General features: G+C 53.7%; 10 protein-coding genes across 10 annotated transcripts; 5 read left to right on the top strand and 5 right to left on the bottom strand.

Moving 5' to 3' along the window:
• Positions 1 to 118: 118 nt before the first annotated feature.
• On the bottom strand, positions 119 to 1,547 carry M409DRAFT_25458 (uncharacterized protein; the record flags this gene model as incomplete). Its single annotated transcript, XM_033807699.1, has 4 exons — positions 119 to 362; positions 423 to 533; positions 667 to 784; positions 845 to 1,547. The coding sequence occupies 4 exons, from the start codon at positions 1,545 to 1,547 to the stop codon at positions 119 to 121; spliced, it is 1,176 nt and encodes a 391-aa protein (XP_033665001.1).
• Positions 1,548 to 2,436: 889 nt separating this feature from the next.
• Positions 2,437 to 3,551, top strand: M409DRAFT_56823 (uncharacterized protein; the record flags this gene model as incomplete). Its single annotated transcript, XM_033813408.1, has 2 exons — positions 2,437 to 3,229; positions 3,292 to 3,551. The coding sequence occupies 2 exons, from the start codon at positions 2,437 to 2,439 to the stop codon at positions 3,549 to 3,551; spliced, it is 1,053 nt and encodes a 350-aa protein (XP_033665000.1).
• A 270-nt stretch (positions 3,552 to 3,821) lies between these two features.
• Positions 3,822 to 4,799, top strand: M409DRAFT_68039 (uncharacterized protein; the record flags this gene model as incomplete). Its single annotated transcript, XM_033817663.1, has 3 exons — positions 3,822 to 3,919; positions 4,046 to 4,391; positions 4,446 to 4,799. 3 exons carry the CDS (start codon positions 3,822 to 3,824, stop codon positions 4,797 to 4,799), a joined length of 798 nt encoding a protein of 265 aa, XP_033664999.1.
• Positions 4,800 to 5,032: 233 nt separating this feature from the next.
• M409DRAFT_25456 (uncharacterized protein) lies at positions 5,033 to 6,400 on the top strand (the record flags this gene model as incomplete). The annotated part of the gene is made up of 1 exon (XM_033807698.1): positions 5,033 to 6,400. The coding sequence occupies one exon, from the start codon at positions 5,033 to 5,035 to the stop codon at positions 6,398 to 6,400; it is 1,368 nt and encodes a 455-aa protein (XP_033664998.1).
• Positions 6,401 to 7,209: 809 nt separating this feature from the next.
• On the top strand, positions 7,210 to 7,819 carry M409DRAFT_56821 (uncharacterized protein; the record flags this gene model as incomplete). Its single annotated transcript, XM_033813407.1, has 2 exons — positions 7,210 to 7,514; positions 7,576 to 7,819. The coding sequence occupies 2 exons, from the start codon at positions 7,210 to 7,212 to the stop codon at positions 7,817 to 7,819; spliced, it is 549 nt and encodes a 182-aa protein (XP_033664997.1).
• Positions 7,820 to 9,526: 1,707 nt separating this feature from the next.
• Positions 9,527 to 11,778, bottom strand: M409DRAFT_68036 (carbohydrate-binding module family 20; the record flags this gene model as incomplete). Its single annotated transcript, XM_033817662.1, has 2 exons — positions 9,527 to 9,688; positions 9,766 to 11,778. 2 exons carry the CDS (start codon positions 11,776 to 11,778, stop codon positions 9,527 to 9,529), a joined length of 2,175 nt encoding a protein of 724 aa, XP_033664996.1.
• A 695-nt stretch (positions 11,779 to 12,473) lies between these two features.
• Positions 12,474 to 14,430, bottom strand: M409DRAFT_68035 (GMC oxidoreductase; the record flags this gene model as incomplete). The annotated part of the gene is made up of 4 exons (XM_033817661.1): positions 12,474 to 12,480; positions 12,525 to 12,572; positions 12,645 to 12,798; positions 12,870 to 14,430. 4 exons carry the CDS (start codon positions 14,428 to 14,430, stop codon positions 12,474 to 12,476), a joined length of 1,770 nt encoding a protein of 589 aa, XP_033664995.1.
• Positions 14,431 to 14,894: 464 nt separating this feature from the next.
• M409DRAFT_25452 (uncharacterized protein) lies at positions 14,895 to 15,551 on the top strand (the record flags this gene model as incomplete). The annotated part of the gene is made up of 1 exon (XM_033807697.1): positions 14,895 to 15,551. The coding sequence occupies one exon, from the start codon at positions 14,895 to 14,897 to the stop codon at positions 15,549 to 15,551; it is 657 nt and encodes a 218-aa protein (XP_033664994.1).
• Positions 15,552 to 15,683: 132 nt separating this feature from the next.
• Positions 15,684 to 17,330, bottom strand: M409DRAFT_68034 (uncharacterized protein; the record flags this gene model as incomplete). The annotated part of the gene is made up of 2 exons (XM_033817660.1): positions 15,684 to 16,115; positions 16,266 to 17,330. 2 exons carry the CDS (start codon positions 17,328 to 17,330, stop codon positions 15,684 to 15,686), a joined length of 1,497 nt encoding a protein of 498 aa, XP_033664993.1.
• Positions 17,331 to 17,949: 619 nt separating this feature from the next.
• Positions 17,950 to 18,321, bottom strand: M409DRAFT_25450 (uncharacterized protein; the record flags this gene model as incomplete). The annotated part of the gene is made up of 2 exons (XM_033807696.1): positions 17,950 to 18,195; positions 18,247 to 18,321. 2 exons carry the CDS (start codon positions 18,319 to 18,321, stop codon positions 17,950 to 17,952), a joined length of 321 nt encoding a protein of 106 aa, XP_033664992.1.
• Positions 18,322 to 18,620: the final 299 nt, after the last annotated feature.

Genomic DNA, 18,620 nt, shown 5'->3' with positions numbered 1-18,620 from the left:
GGGGGGTGATGGGAGGTGTTTGGGGAGGATGGGAGGGGGTGGCAGTTGGAGGGGTGAGGGTAGAGGTTGAAAGTGAGAGGGTTGTTCGAATTCGTGATGCGGGATTGTCTATTGAAGCTCATCGTTGATTCTCAATCTGGCCCGCAATGTAGACCAGCTCATTGCCCGTTGGAAGCCGTCTCTCCATAAGGCAAGCTGGGAAATGCACGAAGCAGTCGTCCACCCTTCTCCGCCTGTCTTGAAATGCAGAAACGAAGTCTCTAGTCGTGATGGCGTCGTCATCTCCTTCCTCAGTGGCCGTGGTTCCGTGAAAGCTCTCGAAAGATACTCCTATTGTCTCATCGAAACGTTGGATCAAGAGACTAGACGGGGTTGTCAGTTCAGTTCGTACGAAGAGAGAGGGTTCAAACTTACACTTCCACCTATGACCACACACCGTGCACTCGCAGAATGTCGTGAGCGGCTCGTCAGCAGATCGAGTCTGGGCTTGCGAGTAGGCGACCTTGGACTGCTTGCATTTGCCGCAGGTCATCCTGAATCCTTAGTCAGCAGAATCGCTCATAACGCAAAGCAGACCCTGCACTCTCCACCGACGACAGGCAGAGAGTACAGGGTCTGGCGATAAAGTCTCGATGGTGAGTTGGAGGTGGGGGGTTGGTAACATACGTGGTAGAGATGGCCTTCTCCTCTTGAGCGGTCATCGCCTTGTTCATGTTCTCCTTCTCGAGTGCAGCATCCTGCTGACGCTTCTCCTCCGACTTGAGCTCATCCGAAGTCATCGTAACTACAGAAAGTTAGTATAAGGATATCATTGTCGGGAGTACGCCTCGATTTTTCGACTCACCGAACCGCGTGGGTGTGATCTTCATGCTGAAGACGTCTCTCCGCAGAAGAGTGTTGCCCTTCATCTTGAGATTCTGGAACAGACTCCGAATCTTCTGCTTGTACTCTGCGCTCGTGTCGTTCTTGTAGTGTTCGAATGCCGCAACCTCCACCTTACGGGCTACATCAAGAACCGCATCGGGCGACTCCTCCGACATGAATGCGATGCCGTCGTACATCAGCTTCAAGCAGCCATCGCGAACTGGGTTTCCGGTGACCTGATGATCCACAGCATCCTCCTTGGTATTGCGCTTCTCTGGCGCGACGGTGCTCTTTCTGAGGCTCACCTCCTTCTTGACCTCCTTCTGCGCGGGTGCCGGACTGCTGGTGCTGCTCCTGCCGTTCGTCGATGCGCCATTTAGAGCCTTGTTCGAAGGCGCTGGACTGCCATCTGCAGCTCGCTTCTTCTTGAGGTTGACCTCCGACTTCCACCGATTCACCAATCGCGTCGCGGTCTCTTGCACCTTGGGATCCTTGACCTGCCGTATCTTGGTCACTGCGACACCGATCTTGGATTGTCGAAGTAGCTCTTCGGTGGCGCGGAAGTTCTCGAGCGGCGCAAGCAGTGCGAGGATAGTAGCCGGTGAGTCGCCCGATTCTGCTGCCTTTATGAGGTTCTTGCTGGTCTCCTGAAGCTGCTTTGTGTTCATGTTGGTGGCTGCCATGTTTGGAATGCGGACTGGCACGTCCTCGGTGGATGAGGTTGGTGGCGCGGATGCGGAGGGGAACTGATTGCGATCGCGACGGTCGGCGGTGGAGTGTGGATTGGTGGTGACGAGTGTTTGGTGGTGGTGTTGTTATTGGAGTTGGTGTTTGCGTCGCAAGACAAGAGAGACCTGGATGCTGCCCGCATTTGTGGTGAATGGTAGGCACGCGAGCGGCCCGTGCGTCCGTTCGCGGAGCTAAAGTTCCGAAAGAAGGAGCTGTCACGTCTACTGTTCTACTTCTCGCAAGATATTATCTTCTGAATACTCCTTCATTCCAGGTTCCATTACAGATGTAATTCAGGTATAATAATAACGATCTTCAAACAACTACTACCTACGTAGGTACTTTATGAGTAGACGACGTCTCTTCTTACCCGATAGGACTGCGTAGTGCAGCACGGTATCAGCCCGGCCATGAACGTCCTTGTCGAGTCTCGTGATGGATAGCCAGCGAAAGCGTCGATCAACGAAGGAGGTCCGAGACTGTCGCTGAATGCTCTAAGCAGATTCACGGCACGCAAGTCGAAATACAAGTGCTCCGGCGGAGCAGTCAGGCTGTGCAGCGGCAACACACGAGGCTGCCCACATCATTCGCTTGTCAAGACCAAGGCTCTACGAAGTCTCGACAGAGCGAGGCTCATACTCACTTTCGCCATCACGGGTGCGGATCGGTTGACCACAACCGTACTTATCTCTCAAAGTGCCTTAGCTTGCGACATAAGCTTCCTTCACACTGTCAGCTCTCGCCAATTATGCTACATGTAGATTCTCGCGAGCTGACCAAGGTCTTGAATCTTCATCTAACTTCTATCACTAACAACTTTTGAAAACTTCAGGAGTCGGAGCCATGGGTTCCATCGATCAACCACCTTTTCCAATCGTCGACTTCGCCAAATGGCACGACCCGCAGGGCAAAGATGATCGATTATCCATTGCTAAGAGCCTAGTCGATGGCTGCCGGTCGCATGGTTCTGTCTACGTCATTAATCACGGCGTCTCGCAAGAATTAGTATCCAAGGCCTTCGACATGTCCTCGCGTTTCTATCATCTGAGTGATGCCGTCAAGGAGCAAGTGGCCCATCCCCCAGGGATGGAAATCCACCGAGGCTGGACGAAGCTGGGAGGAGAGAATGCGAGTAATTATTCCTTCGACGGCCTGGAGAAGCTCAAGCAATCCGCGGCCGTGCCCGAGAAGAGGGAGTGTTTGGATGTCGGCAGCGACGAGAGACCCGATATGCCGAACATGTGGCTGCCGGAGCAGACGCTACCAGGCTTCAGAGAGACCATCATGGACTTCCATCAAGAGGCGCGCGGAGTTGTGACAGCCGTGCTTGGTGCACTTGGACTAGGCATCGGACTGAGAGATCCGGATTACTTCACGAACTTGCATCCACCGATTCGCAATCACCTCAGAGTATTATACAGCCCTCCTATTCCGGCCGCTGAGCTTGAGAGCGGAGCTGCGAAGCGCATGGGCACTCACACAGACTTCTCGCCGCTTGCTGTCATCTTTCAAGACGACTGCGGAGGTCTGCAGATGGCGAACCCGTACAAGAATGATGGCGTCTTCACCGATGTGACTCCGATCGAGTCTACCTGTGTGCTCACCCTCGGCCAGCCTTTTGAGCGGTGGACAAACGGTAAGAGAGCGAAATAGCAAATGCCCGTCTGCTCGTCAAGCAGTAAGACTGATGGTAGGCAGGCTTCCTCAAGGCCGTTCCTCATCGCGTTGCAATACCACCACGCGCCGATCGATTTGATGGGGCCGAAAGAATGACGAGAGGAAGGCTGTCGCTTGCGTACTTTGCAGATCTTGTTCCGGACACTGTCATTGAACCGCTCCCGGAATGTGTTGATGACGGACATCCACGTCTGTTCGATCCAGTCACTATACGCGAAATCTTCCAGAATGGATACAAAATGATGGAATCGCGGTACGGTGAAAAGGTTTCCAGCTCGTAGCAAGCTAGTAGAGACGTTATATATTAGTAAGAAGAGTAGTCTATATCGTTACTTGTATCTTGTAATACCTGTTATTATATTCGAATTTAATCTTTTAGATAGTTATAGTGTATCTAAGACGCCACAAGTAGTGCAGACAACAGACGCGTGCTTCAGTCGCTAGACAAGTCTAGACGGACATGTGCCTTTTATGCAAGTTATGCAAGCTCGTCTTAGGGCAGCTTTAGGCGACGTCTCCTGCGGACTTCTGATGTCGAGCTTGCTGCAAACATGTGCACTACAAAAATGAGCCTTTCACCTGTTTGTGTGGCACAATCAGCTGCTTTTCGAACCCTCAAGCCGTTTCTCTCCACAAGAGCTGTCTTTTGGTACGTGCTCCAAAATCAGAAGTTATTGGCAACAACTAACAGGCAGAGGGTTCACAGGAGTTCTTTCGCGCCCCGATCATGTGAAGACAGCAAAAGGGGGCTCTTGAACTCTCGATATCAACCGAGTATTCGTTCAAATACGCCCAGACTGTTCTCGACGAGCTCACGTCTCCAAAAGAAAGGAGGTAAAGCTGCCAGAGAGGAGAAGCAGGCTGCTTCAAAAGACTCGAAGGATGCATCAAGCGAAGATCCATTTGATTTCTCGGCTCTCGAAGCAGACATTGCCAACTCGATCGAAAGGCTGAAGAATGACCTATCGAAGCTACGGGCTGGTGGACGTTTCAATCCTGAAGCAGTGGAGAGTCTTCGAGTTCAGCCAGACAAGAATGACAAGCAGACTTTCAAGCTGAGTGACCTCGTACAAGTCATTCCGAAAGGCAGGACTGTGCAAGTACTTGTAGGGGAGAAAGACGTATGTGGTGAGGGTACAGTGACGGCTATGATTCCTGCTAACTCGCCTTCACAGCATGTCAAGCCAGTCTCCTCAGCGATCCAGGCATCAGCACTCTCTCTGACACCTCAACCCGACCCTACTGGATCGAACCCTCTTATGCTGGTCCTGAACATTCCACCGCCCACCGCAGACTCTCGCAAGGCCGCAGTCGCAGAGGCCACCAAAGCCGGTGACAAGGCTACCACAAGCGTAAGAGATGCGAGAGGAAAGCAACAAAAGAAGATGCGGGCAATGCAATTGAACAAGAGCGCGAGACCTGATGATTTGAAGAAAGCGGGCAGTATGATGGAGAAAGTCGTGGAGAAAGGTAGCGACGAGCTGAAGAAGGTGCTAGATAACGCTAAGAAGGTCCTCGAGAGTGGGTGATGCTCAGACGGCTTTTGAATGGATGTAGCTCGCAGACCATCTCAAGTACTGCTGCTGAAAGGCTATTGTCTGTTCATTGACGCTCGGAGATACGGTGGGACAGTTCAAGCGCATGTGGAATGCGTGACGCGAAGCAAGGAGAGCGCATCCGAGGCGCGTCCCCACGACCTACATTTTCAAAAGCTGGCCACTTTCACCTGGACCAAGATGGACAGCTCACTCGCACAACAAAGATGCAGATCAATACTAGCAGCCTGCAGAGTCAGCCGCGGATCGTATATGCCATTTTCCTGCTGGTCACGCTGACGCCGCTTTACTACGTATCCTACCAATACCACCTCCGGCATCCCTACGGCTCCTCGTCACCTCTTGACCGACCTGCACACCCGGCATCGCCGCAATTCATTCGTGACTGGCTCGACACGCATGTCGTCTCACCTTTCAACCCCTACGCACTGGAATGGTACTGCAACCAGAGCGACTGGAGACCTGGCCTTGTCTTTAATCTCGCCAACGCAAATGGCGGCATTGGCAACATCCGTGGCAACATGCTGGACTTTCTATTCCAGTCCATCGAAGCAGGAGCATCTATCCTACTTCCAGGCATGGCAAGCCGGAGTGACGAAGATCTGAGCAACGTCTGGGCATCTCGATCCCCATTCGACCATTTCTTCGATGAGGAGTGGTTCTTGAAGACCGTCCAAAAAGCATGTCCAGAAATGTCGGTCTACAAGCCGCAGCCGGATCAACCACTCAAAGAGGCAGTACCAGGGGTGTTCTATCCCAGAAGCAGGAGAGCGGATACAGACTTTGGGAACAGCAAACGGGCGTACCTGGAAGGCCTGCAAACGTTTCTCGATGAGCACGGCCAAGTCGAGCCTGACAACGTCACGCTTGTGGACTTGGAGCGAACGCTATGGGAGATTGATACCAGGAGTCTGCCTTTGAACTTCAGGAGGGACTTTGGACAGCTCCTACGAATCAATCCTACCATCCGCCGGTTGGCAGCAGTCGTTGTTCAGCAGCTCAGCTTGAAGTTCGGCGTCGACATCGATCCGCGAATTGCGATTCCACGGGGAGCGTTCTATGGAGCTCACTTGCGAACGGAATCGGATGCGCAGAACGCGGGCTGGCTCGACGAGACCAATGCCAATTTCTCAGCACAGACAGACTCATACATCGCGCAGGCTCTCAATCACAAACTGAAAGTCATCTACGTCGCCTCTGGCAATGCCACCGATCTTGCACTGTTCCGACGCAAGGCCCTCTCCCACGCTCCTCCGCTTAATGTCACTTCCAAATTCGACTTGCTTCCCCCGAACGAAGCGGCTGCCTTGAAAGACATGACCTGGGATCAACAAGCGTTGGTGGATTACGAGGTTTTGCAGAGGTGCAGTATCTTCGGCGGACTGGCAAAGAGCAGCTTCAGCTACAACATCGCCATGACGAGAAATCAGTGGTTGGAGGATCAAGGCCGAGTCAATGACCCATGGATGGTGCAGCATTCGGAGGACGGCGTGAGCTTTGATGATGGGATCAGTCGGGTATTGGCAAGAGACGGGGTGCATGAGCAGAGAATACCACGAGGTATGTGGCCATGACGCTCGAATCGAGATAGTGTCTATCTGGGCACGAAGTGAATGAATCTCCCTTTCCTTGACATGTGATCGGCTTTCTCTACTTCTCATCACTGCTACACTGCCACCCCCTCCCACCCGGCACTTACCAGCGCCTACAGCGGTAGACGACAAGGCTGTCAGCCAACGGTGGAGCGGCCACCCAGCCCATCCCAGATACGTTCTCGGTGTTCTTCCTCGTGCTCGGAATCGAATCCTAGAACCGCTGCTCATTGGTCAAGTGCCACAGCACCGAGGCATGACGTGTGGAGTGGAAACTTTCGTCCCAACTTCACCTCATTCTGCCCTCCACTCGCAGCGTGCAATTGGGTGCCCCACGATCGCCTTGACGAACCCCTCCTTTCTTGGAGCTGTTCGAACGTGGCGTGAGATCCGTTCCTTTCTGGCCTACAACATGTCCCAACTCGTCCCGTCCGTTACCGTCAGCGGCGAAAGAGCTCCTGCGAGATCCTACCGAGGAGATTTGTTTTAGGTGGGAAGGTGTTCTTTTATCAATTGTTAGCTCTTCTCTGGAATATATCAGTTCGATGGTATCCTCTAGCTACTACTTCGTTCTTTTCTCAAACTAGTCTGCGCAGCTAGATCTACCCTGCCGAGGCACGACCGCAGCTATAAGAAGTGCATGCGAACTGCAAAGCCATTGCCTTGTACGACCTCACCTCCTGGTTCCGATAGTTGCTCAGGTAGCAATCTTGCAGGATTCACAACAAGACGATAACATATCAAAACTTCTCGAGCGCGGGAAAGAGCACACTCTTCCCAACACCGCAAACATGGCCGCCCCACCAGAAATCAACGCCCACAACTTCAACGCCAGCTTCGACATGAACAAGAAGATCGGCGACGACACTGGCCCCATGCTCAAGATGCAAGGCCTGCCCTGGCTCGTCCGACAAGCGGCCGCCTACAGCGCCGTCTCGATCAATCTCAAGCAGTACAAGGACGACGAGGGCGTGCTGCACCTCGACCAAGAGCAGATCTCCACGGGAAACGTGAAGCAATTGGAGGAGAGACTTCTGACCGGCGAGTGGGGCGAACGCGACGTCGACTACTGGGGTCACGTCAAGGGCTGGAACAAGTAAGTAGACACATCTCACATCATTTACACCGAACAGTTTACTAACAAAATTCTGCGATAGGTTCACCAAAATCTCCGAAATCGAAGACGACTTCCTCAAGCAAGACTGGCTGGAAGAAGGCGAGGGCGAGCAGAAAGGCGACGTCGTCATCAGCCACACCGAGTCGGAGAAGAACGGGTGGGTCGCGACGCAGATCTGGGGGTTCGCGACGATTAATGGGGAGAGGAAGCATGTAAGGAGGATTGTGAGTAAGAAGGGGAAGGAGGAGCATAAGATTCGGACGGTTTATGATTATAAGAATTAGATGCGGGGGTTGGAGATGACGAGGGAAGAGATGGGATGTGGGTAGAGATAGAGAGAGGAGGATTTGGGAGGGGGGTTTGTTCTTGGATTGGTGAGATGCTACGGCAGATATTGATGAATGATGTAGATGATACCAGTGCCATCAGAGCCACGCTTCTACATTTCTTTCCTAGCGACACGATCCTCATCACATACATCATGGCAACGGAACAAAACCCAAACACCCTGTCCTGCACCGCCTCTTGAAAGTCGTATCTCACTCAATCGGACCTTACTGGCTCTTCCCGACGAAAACTAGATCACGTCTGCAGGAATCGTGCAACAGTGCTACCTTGGCACTTTGCATCGTTTCAGGGTCTGCCTTCGTGCTTTGTATTTGACTGGCTCTCTAGGATTGGAGACTAAGTCAGGTCCGCATAACGTATGCAGCATGCCAACGACCCTGGTACTTCGTACCTTTTCAGGGTCATCTTAATACTGAAAGTTCACTGGCCCTCTAAGGAAGTAGGCTAAGAGATGTCTGCATACGCCTGTGCTACATACCAACCCCAGCGGAACACATCCAGAACCCTGCATGATGGACCCGTCGTCGTCGAAATTCACTGGCTCCTCCTGGAGGGTAACTACGCAACGTCTGCATGTGCTGTGGTCAACTCATGGTTGTACAGTACATGTACCAACAAACCATCCATGGCACTTGCCATCGCTTCAGGGACCTCCTGGACGCTCAGGTTTGACTGGCACTCTGTTGAGGGAGGCTAAGGAACGTCTGCATGTGCTGTGCAACCTCTCAGGTTACACAGAAAGGACATGAAGAGATCGCGGTGATCTGTGCTACGAAATCTGAACCTCACTGGCTCATTGTCAAGAGAGACTACAGAATGCCCGCATACTCCTGTGCAACAACAAGAATCAGACTAAGATGGACAAGCGAGCACGCCCAGGTGTCAGCGAATGGTCCTCTCGACGTGCTCGAACTTCGCTGTCATTGGTTCTCTCACGAGTGAGACTAGGGAACGTTTGCATCTTTCGTGCGACTCCTATAGTCCCCGTACCTTCTGTCCCACGCACCACCAAATCCATTGCGGCTCACCGATTGGACAGCCTTCCCATCACAGCTAACGGAAGACCGAAAACTCGTGAGAGTCGCGGTGTTGTACCCGAACACAAAGAGAACGGTTGGATCAAGAGAGACGCCCGTGAGGCGTACTTGTCTGTTTGTGCTTGTATTGTATGTCGTTGAATATGACGTGGCGGCTGCGGTGCGGCTTGGTCAGAGCGCTAGAACCACGAGAAAGGGTGACTGGATGATCAGGTTGGACAGCTAGTCGATGCTGCTGGTGTGCGCATGAACGCAGTTGCACAGCAGGTCAGTATCGGTAGTGGTAGTGGTAGTGTGGTGGGAGGGGAAGACGGAGACAAGCGCCTGACCTTGAGGATTTTCTTGATATTTGAGCAAGACTGTCCTGCTTTTCATTCGGTTGTGGTTCAAGATAGCTACCTGTTCTACTCGCTGTGGTATGTGAATCCTTTTCTCCACCGCAAACCTCATGCACCACCTCCCACCGATCCTCTATTCCGGCATCGAATTCCTCGACGTTCAACAAAACTTTCGACTTCTCTCATTGTGCCCAAGACTCATAACCAACATCTACAAAAATCTCATTACACATTAACCCTCCCTCCCAAACCCTGCCATCTCATCTCGTCAAATCCCCGAATCCGTCTGCGCATAATACGAATTACTCGGGAAATACGCATCCCACGCCGCACACTGACTATCGTAATCGGACGGCAGGGGGTCGATGGTGAGCATATTCGCGCGGTTCTCGATGAACTGCACCGCGAAGCCTTCGTCGGCGTGCCAGGCCTGACAAACACCACAAAGTCAGCACAGAGAAAGCAAGTGAGAAGGGGAAAGGAGAGGTATGTAGTTCGTCGACTTACAATATGACAATGCATCAACCACGCGCCAGGATTATTCGTGCGAAACGCAAGCGCCAACCACCCATTCGTGGGCAACATGGCGACATCCCTCCGCATAGGGTTCTCGTAATTCAAATTCTGCGCATCGGCCTCGCTCCACGCGGACGTTCCCCAGCCGAGGACGTAGAAATCGTGGCCGTGGAGATGGATCGGGTGCGGAATGTTGACGGTGAAGGGGTTGCCGATGCCCTCGGTGATGACCCAGTACGTCCACTGACCCTCGGTGGGGAGCTCGATGGCGCCGGCGCGGGCGGGCCAGGAGGTTTCGGCGTCGCGGATGGAGGAGAGGGAGGGGGTGCTCCAGTCGACTTTGAGGGGCGTGCCGTTGACTTGCCAGTAGAGGGTGAGGGAGCCGTCGGCGGCGGTGGATTGGTTGATGGCGGTGTCGAGCTGTTCGAAGTTGGATTGGATTTCGCCTTGGGGGACGTACGAGTTCCAGTAGGGCACGAGCTCGGTCTCGTCCGTGCAGCGCTTGGTGTATGCTATGCCGGAGCTGGTGGGCGTGACGTTCTCGGAGCCTTCGTAGGAGAAGATGGAGAGGATGTTGCCGTTTTGGAAGTTGGAGCCGCAGCCTGCGGTGTCTTGGACTTCGGCGCGGAACCAGTAGCTTGTGGGTTCTTGGTCGGCGGTGATGATTACGTCGTAGCGTTGGCCGATGCCGATGAAGACCCAGCTCGTGTTGTATGGGACGATGGGGACGAAGTCGGCCGAGATGACGGTCATGGTGTGGCTGTCAAGGGAGAAAGCGAAGTGGTTGTCGACGGCGGTATTGATGAGGCGGAGACGATGTCTCTTGCCGGCTTGGAGGATCGTTTGGGCGTATGCGCCGCCTGAGGTCGATACCATGGTGCCGTTGATCAGACCGTTGTCCGCAGTGGGAGCGAGAGCGTTCTGGTGCATTGCCCTCGAGGACGTCACGTAGACACCTGGGTAGTACCAGTCCGTGATCGGAAGAGGCCCGAGATCCTCGTCGTAGTCTGCACTCGCTGGGCCATAAATGACAATCGGCCCCAGAACTCCATCGCCATACTGAGCCGAGAAGTGTGAATGGTACCACGAGGTGCCGTATTGAGTAGCCTGGAAAGTGTACGTCTTGCTTTGACCCGGTGCAATTGGACATTCCGTCACACCAGGGACACCGTCTTGCACATTGTCCTGGAACAATCGCAAGCCATGCCAATGAATCGCTGTACCGTTGTCTGCCAGCTCATTGCGAACCGTGACCGCAATGATATCGCCCCAGTTCGCATAGATGGTCGGTCCAGGATACTGCCCATTCACAGCAAAGCCTTGCCTCTCGAATCCATCAGGGGCAAGAGTTGTATTGGTGATTGTGAAGTCATAAGTAACAGTCCTTCCCGTGTTTGGCCAGTCCTCATCGAAATCCGTCTCGATCGAGTATCCATCACTCCAGCAGTCTCTGGCATTCGGACCATTTGTGCAAGTCGAGTTCGGAGCGCTGGTGGAGGTGGTTGAAGATGCGGTGGTCGTCGTCGAGGTCCCAGTCTGCTGCCAGGTATTCGACACAGTCGCCGTGGTGGAGCAATCCGTCGGTACTGTATAGCTGTGGTTTGGGTCTGCTTCCCAAGTAATGCTGCCGTCTGTTCCGATTCTGATGTACTTGTAATTGATCTGTGTTCCAGGCGTCAAGGAAACTGTTGCGCTCCACAACGGATTATCAGCGGTATACTGATCTGCTGAAAGTGCCACGCCGCTGGCAGTATCCCAGTTTCCCAGCGCATCAATCGATCCCACGATTTGTATGCTTTCTCCCCATTGCGTAGTGACAAGCTCGTTGAACGTTACCGAGACATCTCCGCATTGTCGCGCTTGGTGAGCAGAGGATCGCTTCTTGCTGAATGATATCGGTCTCGCAGGTGTAAAGGCTTTGGCGATTCTCTTTCCTTCAGGAATGGCTGAAGCGGTGATAGGCGCAACAAGAGCTGCCCAATTAAAGATTGAGTGTAACCGCATATTGAACAAATGAACCAAACCAAATGCTGGGCGAAACGATGCAAATATTAAAGAAGAAGTATAGATCGTTTGCGAAGAGGATGATGAGGGAGCAGAAAGAAGCCCTGCATCAAAGCAGAAGGAGAAAAGACACCCACCGTTTGCGCCGCGACGTCAGGTATATCACCCCCATTCACGTCGCCACGAGGAGAGGTGGATCCAATGCTCGTTTGTCTGAAAACCCGCCTTGCGGCCTCGAGCGTATCACTATCGATGCTCCCGCTCTCGCCATGGTTGTTGATGTCGGGAAGAGGCGGGCGTGTTGTGATACGAAGCGATGTACCTGAAGATAGCAGCAGTGCGACTGTGTTGCCCAGCAGAAAATTTCGCTTCGCAGCGCCCTCTCCTAGGCACGTGCAGTAGCCTTCCTGCAGTATACCGGGATTTAGAGTAAGGAGACAGATCCGAAATCCGATAGCCGCCTTTGTGTTCGGGCGCTTGCTTGCTCTCACGGCCCGTTGCAGTCGGTGGTTGTTCGGGAGAACGGTCATCGTCAAACGGTGGCGCTGAAAAGAATGTTGACATGAGTCGCATCGAAAGTGAAGGAGTGTGGCGATGGATATGTAGCGGTCAGCAAGAATCGTCGTCCCTTTCTAGGTGGCATGGTCACCACAGAAACGATCGCGTGCTGATCCATCTATAATCCCTGCCCCGGGCTACGCGCTACGTTTGAGCCGCATTGCTGACCCACCTCCTCTGTTCTCGACCTTTCCTTTATGAGATCAGAAGCTCGCTCTGCCACCGCATACAGTGTGCTACAAGCTACGTCAGTACAACTCTTTTTCGATCTGGTGTGGTAGCAACCAGAAAGCAGACTGGACCCTTACCTCGTGAGATGGCCATTGATCTGGAAGGGCAACACACTCGCATCGACCACCCGCACGTTCTGTGTTCCGTAAACGACGAGCTCGGGATCGACCACCCCACCAAGCTCGTGGCTCATCATGGCACAGGTGGATACAGGGTGGTTGTTGGGCGTATCTCGTGTTGTGGTCAGCTCCGCGGGTCCCGGCAACGACCAAGTCAGTCAATAGCGAGGCAATAGTACTTACAGCTCTGCTTGAAATAGGGCAACCATTGCTCCACTCCTGCTCCATTGGGAACAACAGTGGTGTTCGGTGTGATGTCTGCTCCAGTATATTCTCCGAGTGGTCCCGTGTGGAAAGCTCGCCTCACCAGATTCGCAATAGCCGTTTGACCTATAGCATCCCAGTCAAGCATGAAGAAGTTCGGGCTGATAAGCGGTGCGTCGCTCGTGTTTGTGCTGCTGATGTGTGTACTTCCGCGTGAGAAAGGCAGCAACAGCCAGAATGCTGCAAGTATCTGCGTCTCTGACGGGACCGTCAAGATCTCACCCACTGGAATGCTCTTGTTGAAAATGAGGTCTACCTGAATACGAAGCTGCTTCTGCACAACATCTGCAGTGGTGGCGTTGTTGGACTTGCTCGCAATGGTCGCAGCGTATGCAGGAATCTGGTCGCTCACGTGTCTCGCCACGTTCGAAGTATTGGCGCCAAAGAGGTCGGAAGCTGTTGGATAAGTTACGTATGGCGTGTAGCCTGTCCAGTTCGTGCTCGCGTTGGCGAGGATCACGACATTGGGTTGGTCTTGAAGGCCGTCCCCAACTGCAGGCAAGTTGTACTTGAGTGGAATGCCCATTTTGGAGAGTATGTTCGGATTGCCAAATCCTGAACGCTCCAACATACCAGGAGATTTGTGCGAGCCGGCCGACAGAATGACTTCTTTTCGAGCTGTGATGGTCCTTGAGTCTCCACCAGATATCGGTCGAACTTGCACTCCAGATGCTGCGAGTTTGGACGTCTTGGGCTGCGGTTTGAGCGCACTCCATTGTATCTTCTCAGCCAGTGTATTCGTGAAGAGATGAAGGTTCGGCCTGCTTTCAATGCTATACCAGTAGCTCCTCGCGGCGTCCGATCTGATCTCCAATTTGCTGTCGATAGTACTTGGAAAGACCGAGAACCCATGTAAATCACCCGTAGACTGGTCTCTGTTGTATGGGATACCGAGATTTTGGTACGTCTGATTGATCACAGAATGCGCGTTGCCGCCCATGGTGTAATTGCTCCATCCGACACCCACGTGGCCACCAGTGCCATGGGCAGATGCTTCGTACTCGGCCCCTTTGGCCACGAGATCAGGAGTCGGTGGTTGGAAATGCTCACTCTTCAGATAGTACGGCCACAGGGAGTCCCAGTTCCAGCCTTCATTTCCCAGGTCTTCCCACGCATCGATCTGTGCCCTGGAAGCTCGAACGTAGGTCGCGCCATTGATCGTACTTGTTCCTCCCAGCGCTTTTCCAGCGTTGAACGTCAAGACTTTGCCATCGGTGTATTCTTGAGGTACGCTTGGGTAGGCCCAGTCGATCGAAGTCCCCAGATTGACGAAGTAGTTCTCAATTTGGGTCACGTTGTACGAGTCCTTGACGGAATCTCCAGCCTCGATGACAGCGACTGTCACATTGGGACTCTCGGTGAGTCGGTTGGCGAGGACGAGGCCACAGGTGCCGCCTCCAACGATCAGGTAGTCGTAGGCATCTTGAGCTTTTGCGAAGACCGATGGGAGAGCGAGGGTGGTGAGCAGGAAAGACCGCATGGTGAATTCGGGCGAGTGCCAGGGTATCCAAGTCCAGCATGAGGAGAAGAAGGACCCCATTCGTATATGTGCAGTCCTTTTATGATGAGCAGCCTGGCTTCTCCCATCGAAACTTCGCAATGCCTTCCATTTCGGTAGCGATCATCGTGCTAGTCAAGTGGAGGAGAGGCACAGGCTCGGCCACCAGCACCGCCGTAGTCTTACCCACGCGAGAAACGGTAACATGGGAGCACGTGGCATTGTTCCTTGTACCTCGCCATGGCGAACTGCGAATAAGTTGATCAAGGAGAGAAGGAGAAAAAGGGAAGGCGAGTGCATCTCATCTCATCTGTGAGATCTGCGGGGCTCCACACTCGGACCGACGAGCCGACCGACCAGGACAGCTCCCAGATGTTCAACACTTTCACTTTCACGTTCGCTTTCACATCAACTCCCACACACCACTTCCTGCATCCCTAACGAACATGGCCACCTCAAATACCACCGAAGCCCCTCCCACCCAAGAACAAGAACCCCCCTGGCACGCCTCCTTCCCCACCCCCTCCCTCACCCCAGACATCTTCCCCGCCCGCCGCGCCCTCACCCTCCTAACCCTCAAAATCGCCTCCCTCCTCCTAGTCGACGTCCGGCGCACCGACTACACCGGCGGCAGCATCCGCGGCTCCCTCAACATCCCCGCGCAAGGCTTCTACTGGAACCGGGGCGCGCTGTACGAGTTGGCGTACAAAGCGGATATGGAGTGGGTGGTGTTTACGTGCGGGAGCTCGAAGGAGGGGGGACGGGCGTGGCGGTGCGCGGGGTGGTTTTTGGAGCATGTGAGACATACGGTGGGGGATGAGGATATGCAGGTTTTTGTGTTGGAGGGGGGTGTTAAGGGGTGGGTTGGGGGCGGGGAGGTTTATAGGGGGTTGATGGATGGGTTTGTGGAGGGGGAGTGGGGGGATGTTTTGGAGAAGGAGGCACAGGAGAAGATGGTTGAGGGGGGAGATGGGGGAAAAGTTGAGGTGCAGGCTGGGGCGGTTCAAGAAAAGGAGGGCGGAGAGAGCTCTACGAACGCCGTGGGTGGAACGACTGAGGTGAAAGAGAAGGTTTGGGCCACTGAAGCCTTCTTCGACGACTGAGTTGCTGGCCGAGTTGCGCATCTGCAACGCTACAAAAGGACATTCGACCAACACTGTCCGTTCTTTCTGGGCATTGAGTCTTCGACCACCTCTTGTTGCCGGCACGAAACACACTTGAGGCCGACGCAGTTCCTACGATGAAGTCTTCATGGACCCACATGCACTACATGTCCACCACTTGTGCTCCATGAAGGCACCGCATTGGCACTTCCAGCCCAGGCTCTCGTTCTGCTTCGGTGCTGGCATCTCCCGCTTGCCCTTGCCGAACGCTCCTGGGGCAGCCGCTCTGCTCGTCTTCGTCGTCTTCTCCGACTTCATCTTACGACTGGAGCTGCCATTCCGCGCCATGACTGATTGTGGACGCTCGACACCACAGGCATCGCAGGACAGGTATTGCAGCGGATTGACCAGTGTGCAAACTTCGCAGGTCCAGGAGTCTTGTTCGGCGTCATTGGCTTCTGGAATGCTGGTCAAATCGATGAGCGGCTCTTCGTCCCGCTTGAATTGCTGCTCGTCTAGCATCTCGTGCCTGATGGGTTGTGCTGGAAGACCGCCTGAACCCGGCTCACGCTTGATGGCAGTCCCATTATGCACATCTCTGGAGAACGTCGGCTTCGACTCCAATGGTATCGGTGGTGCTGACTGTACTCGGCTGAGCTTTGGTGATGTTGCTGGTGGTAGGATAGGCTGAGCGATGCCGAAGGAGCTGTCAACTGCAGACGAATTCATGCTCTCTTGCATCGCCCACTTCAGCTGTTCTTCTTCACTTGGATGGCCCTCATGCCCATTTGAAGTCTTCGGACCCTCCGGAATGCTCATGCTCGCATCGTGAAGACCGTACTTCGGATCCCAGGCCAGACCTGCGCCGGACTTGGCCGGATCTCCATTGAGCTTCGCCGCTTCTTCCTCCTCCATGAGCTCCATAAGTGCCTGCGCTATCGCGCGGTTGTTTGCGTCATCCTCTTCGGCCTTGGTCTTGAAGGTGTTGTTAGAAGCTTGCTCTGCCAGCTGACTAGCATCGCTCCTTCCAGATCCGCATCCTCTGTTAATCGTATTCCGCCGTGAAACTTGATCCGCAATAACCTCCCTGACGTCCCGCCCATGGGCGTGAAGTGGCGTGCCGCCTAATCGCTGGCCAGATCCATGACCAAGCGTTGACTGGGTCTTGCGCTTCTCTGCGCTTGCTCGAGCTCGCTGACGCATTTCGTGAAGTGGAGGTGGTCGGGCATAGCCAGTTCCGCCGAGTTTCTTACCCTCGCCCAAGAACCCTTCACCAGTATAGCCCTTGCGTGCCAGCGCTTCGTGTTCGTCGCGCAGCTCGTCCCAAAGCTTGTGGAAGTTGGAATCGTGCTCGCCCCAGACGTTGTGTGATAATTCGTGCAGCATCGTGTCGACAACCTGCTCGAGTGGAAGGAACAGATCCGGATTGTTGGGATAGCGCAGTCGAATACAGATCTTATAGCCCTTGTTGATATTGAGGCCCAAAAGGTTCTGCTCTGGGGGCAGGAACTCCGCCAGAACCTGTACTCTCCAACCTCGCTTCCGCATGATGGGCTTGACGAGGGATGCCACTTTCCGTAGCATCGTCAGGGCCGAGTCGGCGCGCGGTAGACCTTGGAGGTGTTCATAGCTCGTGAACAGCGACTCGTGCTCCCTAAGCTGAGACGCCGACGATCTTGAGACACCTGATGGGCCGCCGTTCGAGGATTGTCGGTTTCGACCGGTGAATCCGGGTCCGGAGTGTGGGTTGCCCGGTGGGCCTGGAGGTCTCCACGACATTTTGAGCTGCAGCTCCCTCTTGTGGTGTTCAGACTGAAATGTGTCGGTTGGTGCTTAGAGAGTAGACGCCAAGCTCACGCAGAACCGTCGCGGTGATGAGAGTGAGGTGCATGAAGTCTCTCGTCACTGGCAGTCAGCTTGCTTGAAGTTCTTCCAGATTCGATAGTGAATCATTCACTTGCTGCATCCGCATAATGAGAGCGAGTGAATGAATGATGCAGAGATGGAAATGGAAGGACGTGGTGCGGGTGGCAAGCAACGAAGACGCGTCCAGTTGACCCCTTCTTACCAGAAAGTCTTGGAGCAGCACAGAAGCGTCTGACAAAGCGAAAATACTGCACAACTAATATTGTCTCCTGATACTGAGCATCACAGTCAGTGGAATTCTTGGAGTTAGGTTACTGCTGTACACCTTGATACTTTCATCGTACTCGTCTGCTTCTTCGGAGACCCCGCAGCGCGATGTTTGCCGTGCCAAGCTATTTCGGCTTCGACTTTGTGCCTGAGGCAAACTGTCTACAGCCTTACTGCAGTTGTTCGTGAGAACACAATTCATGGATCTGATAACACTCTGCCTTCAAAACTTAATGCAGACATCTGAGGTACTGGTGCCAACCAACTATGACTGAGTACAGTAAACAGAGCCGTCCTCCCTCTCATAGGACAACCCAGGAGTAGCATCTGCGCTTCTCGTGCAGAAGCCGGTGCCGTCCTCTCTCTCATAACACAGTCCGGGAGTGGCATCTGCACTCCTCTTACAGAAGACACTTCCATCTGGTCTTTCGTAGCATAGCCCAGGAGATGCATCCGTGCTTCTCTTGCAGAAAACGGAGCCGTCAGGCCTTTCATAGCAGAGGCCGGGGTTCTATGATGTGGGAGTTAGTGTTTGACGATGATAATGGCAGACAGGACGTACCGGAGTTGGAGCTGCGAAGGTTGTGTATGATGCAACTAGTGCGGCAATCGCGAAGATTTGGCCTGTGAACTTCATGTTGGTGGTAGTTGAAGCCGGTTTGTGGCGAGAAAGCGATGGAGGTGCTTGTGTTGATCGAGCTTGGTGGGTGTTTGACTTGAAAATCATCGAGCGGAGACCGACTTATATGTCTTCTTGGTATCTCGACGATACGTAGCTTCTTGACGACCGGTCGACATACGATGTTGGTATTCGCACAATGTACCTTTCGAATAAGGCATGTGACGTGTAGTCCATTCCTGTCGATGACGGCGCAGTCATGGTCAGGAATTATACTCAAGAACCCGTCCTCGTCAGCAGTCGTAATGCAGGGCAGT

This window comes from Zasmidium cellare (genome assembly GCF_010093935.1).
Source record: "Zasmidium cellare ATCC 36951 unplaced genomic scaffold M409scaffold_27, whole genome shotgun sequence".
In the NCBI taxonomy this organism is placed as follows: Eukaryota; Fungi; Ascomycota; class Dothideomycetes; order Mycosphaerellales; family Mycosphaerellaceae; genus Zasmidium; species Zasmidium cellare.
This window is presented reverse-complemented; position numbering and strand designations above follow the sequence as displayed.